Genomic DNA, 2,500 nt, shown 5'->3' with positions numbered 1-2,500 from the left:
AGAGACAGGCAGAGAGTGAGAGAGAGACAGACAGACGGAGAGCGCACTGCAAAACACTGAGAGAGAGAGGCAGAGAGAGAGACAGGCAGAGAGTGAGAGACAGACAGACAGACAGACGGAGAGCGCACTGCAAAACACTGAGAGAGAGAGAGGCAGAGAGTGAGACAGGCAGAGAGTGAGAGAAAGACAGGGAGTGAGAGAGAGACAGGCAGAGAGTGAGAGAGAGACAGGCAGAGATTGAGAGAGAGACAGACAGGCAGAGAGTGAGAGACAGACAGGCAGAGGGAGCGCACTGCAAAACACTGAGTGACAGACAGGCAGAGAGTGAGAGAGAGACAGGGAGTGAGAGAGAGACAGGCAGAGAGTGAGAGAGAGACAGAGAGAGAGAGCGCACTGCAAAACACTGAGAGAGAGACAGGCAGAGAGTGAGACAGAGAGAGAGACAGAGAGCGCAATGCAAAACACTGAGAGAGAGACAGGCAGAGAGTGAGAGAGAGACAGACACAAAGAGACAGGCATACAGACAGACAGACAGACAGACAGACAGACAGACAGACAGACAGACACGCACACACATCAAGTTCAAGTTTGTTTATTCATAAATAGAAAAACACACATGCACCCTGACAAATCAGACAGAGGATGGATGGATGGATGGATGGATGGATGGATGGATGGATGGATGGATGGATGGATGGATGGATGGATGGATGGATGGATGGATGGATAGATAAATGTTGAGATTAAGCAGTCAGTGAGTTTTTGTGTGACACACAGAGAAACAAGGCCACGGACAGAAAGATTAAATCAGATTGAGGTTTACACAGACAGGGAGAGAGAGAGAGAGAGAGAGAGAGAGAGAGAGAGAGAGAGAGAGAGAGAGAGATGGAGAGAGAGAAAGGGAGAGGAAGGGGGAAGAGAGAGAGGGAGAGAGAAAGAGAGAGAGTGAGAGAGAGAGAGGGGAGAGAGAGATCAGAGCAGATTAAGGCAGAGCCAATGGGAGGCCTCGCTCATGATGTCACCCTTTAGAATCCTCTGACATCACTCTCTCATCAGCTGTTCACAGCAACAACACTGAGTTAGAAAAATAGATGTAAACAAGTGAAAACTAGAAAATGTGTGAAAATTATCGAAGGGTTGGAGGTTCGATCCCCGCCCTGCCACCTGTGTCATGTTTGTTGTGTCCTTGGGCAAGACACTTCACCCACCTTGCCTCGTGTGAATGTAGATAGTTAGCTGCTGCTATCGGTGTGTGAATATGTGGAAAAAAAAACTATCTGTGTGCCTGTCTGTCTGTCAGTTGTGTGGATGGATAGATACATAGATGGATGGATGGATAGATAGATAGATAGATAGATAGATAGATAGATAGATAGATAGATAGATAGATAGATAGATAGATAGATAGATAGATAGATAGATAGATAGATAGATAGATAGATAGATAGATAGATAGATAGATAGATAGATAGATAGATAGATAGATAGATAGATAGATAGATAGATGGATAGATAGATACCTTGGAGTCTGGGTCGTGGTAGGTCAGATAATCTTCCTGCCACAGTGACCTGAGAGAAAAAACAACATGTCAGAACCAATCTAAGCTTTTCACCATCGCAGTGAGGACATTTAGTCCGGTTCTCCCTTTGGGACAGGCCTTTAAAGGGCTGTTTGAGGGTTAACACTAGGTTTTAAGGACAGGCCTTTAAAGGGCTGTTTGAGGGATAACACTAGGTTTTAAGGACATGCCTTTAAAGGGCTGTTTGAGGGTTAACACTAGGTTTTAGGGACAGGCCTTTAAAGGACTGTTTGAGGGTTAACACTAGGTTTTAAGGACAGGCCTTTAAAGGGCTGTTTGAGGGTTAACACTAGGTTTTAAGGACAGGCCTTTAAAAGGCTGTTTGAGGGTTAACACTAGGTTTTAAGGTTCAGGTATGAATTAGGTTTATGTTAGGGTTAGTGTAAGGGTTTGGGTTAGGCATTTAGTTTTGATGGTTAGGGTAAGGGGCTAGGGAATGCATTATGTCAATGAGTGTCCTCACAAGTATAGCCGTAAAAACGTGTGTGTGTGTGTGTGTGTGTGTGTGTGTGTGTGTGTGTGTGTGTGTGTGTGTGTGTGTGTGTGTGTGTGTGTGTGTGTGTGTGTGTGTGTGTGTGTGTGTACCTGGCCTCTGGTGCTCCATCTGTCTCTCTGTTGGAGTCCTTCTGTCCAGTTTCTTCCTGCTGACAAAAACAGACAAAAATTAGAACTAAAATATCTGTCCGTCGGTCCGTCCGTCCGTCTGTCTGTCTCCCTGTCTGTCTGTCTGTAGGTCTGTCTGTCTGTCTGTCTGTCTGTAGGTCTGTCTGTCTGTATATCTGTCTGTCTGTCTGTAGGTCTGTCTGTCGTCTTTCATTCTTCTGAACTCAATACCTCCAGAACTCTTTGAGGGATGTTCTTCGCTCTTTGCACTAATGTCACTCTGACTCAAAGATGAACTGAATAGATTTTGGAGGTCA

At 45.4% G+C, this 2,500-nt stretch overlaps 1 protein-coding gene across 1 annotated transcript in view; it reads right to left on the bottom strand.

Annotated features, from left to right (window-relative positions):
- LOC307260549 (amyloid-beta A4 precursor protein-binding family B member 3-like) overlaps window positions 1–2,500 on the bottom strand; it is a gene marked incomplete at both ends in the record, with an annotated part of 15,171 nt that overhangs the window by 6,978 nt on the left and 5,693 nt on the right. Inside the window, 2 exons of the mRNA XM_080040823.1 lie at window positions 1,521–1,569; window positions 2,166–2,224. Coding sequence (XP_079896949.1) covers window positions 1,521–1,569; window positions 2,166–2,224 — 108 coding nt within the window. The remainder of the gene's footprint in view (window positions 1–1,520; window positions 1,570–2,165; window positions 2,225–2,500) is intronic.

The sequence above is a fragment of the Ammodytes marinus genome (assembly GCF_949987685.1).
Source record: "Ammodytes marinus genome assembly, chromosome: 14".
Classification (NCBI taxonomy): Eukaryota; Metazoa; Chordata; class Actinopteri; order Uranoscopiformes; family Ammodytidae; genus Ammodytes; species Ammodytes marinus.
Note: the sequence above shows the minus strand (reverse complement) of the source record. Positions and strands in the feature narration are given on the sequence as shown.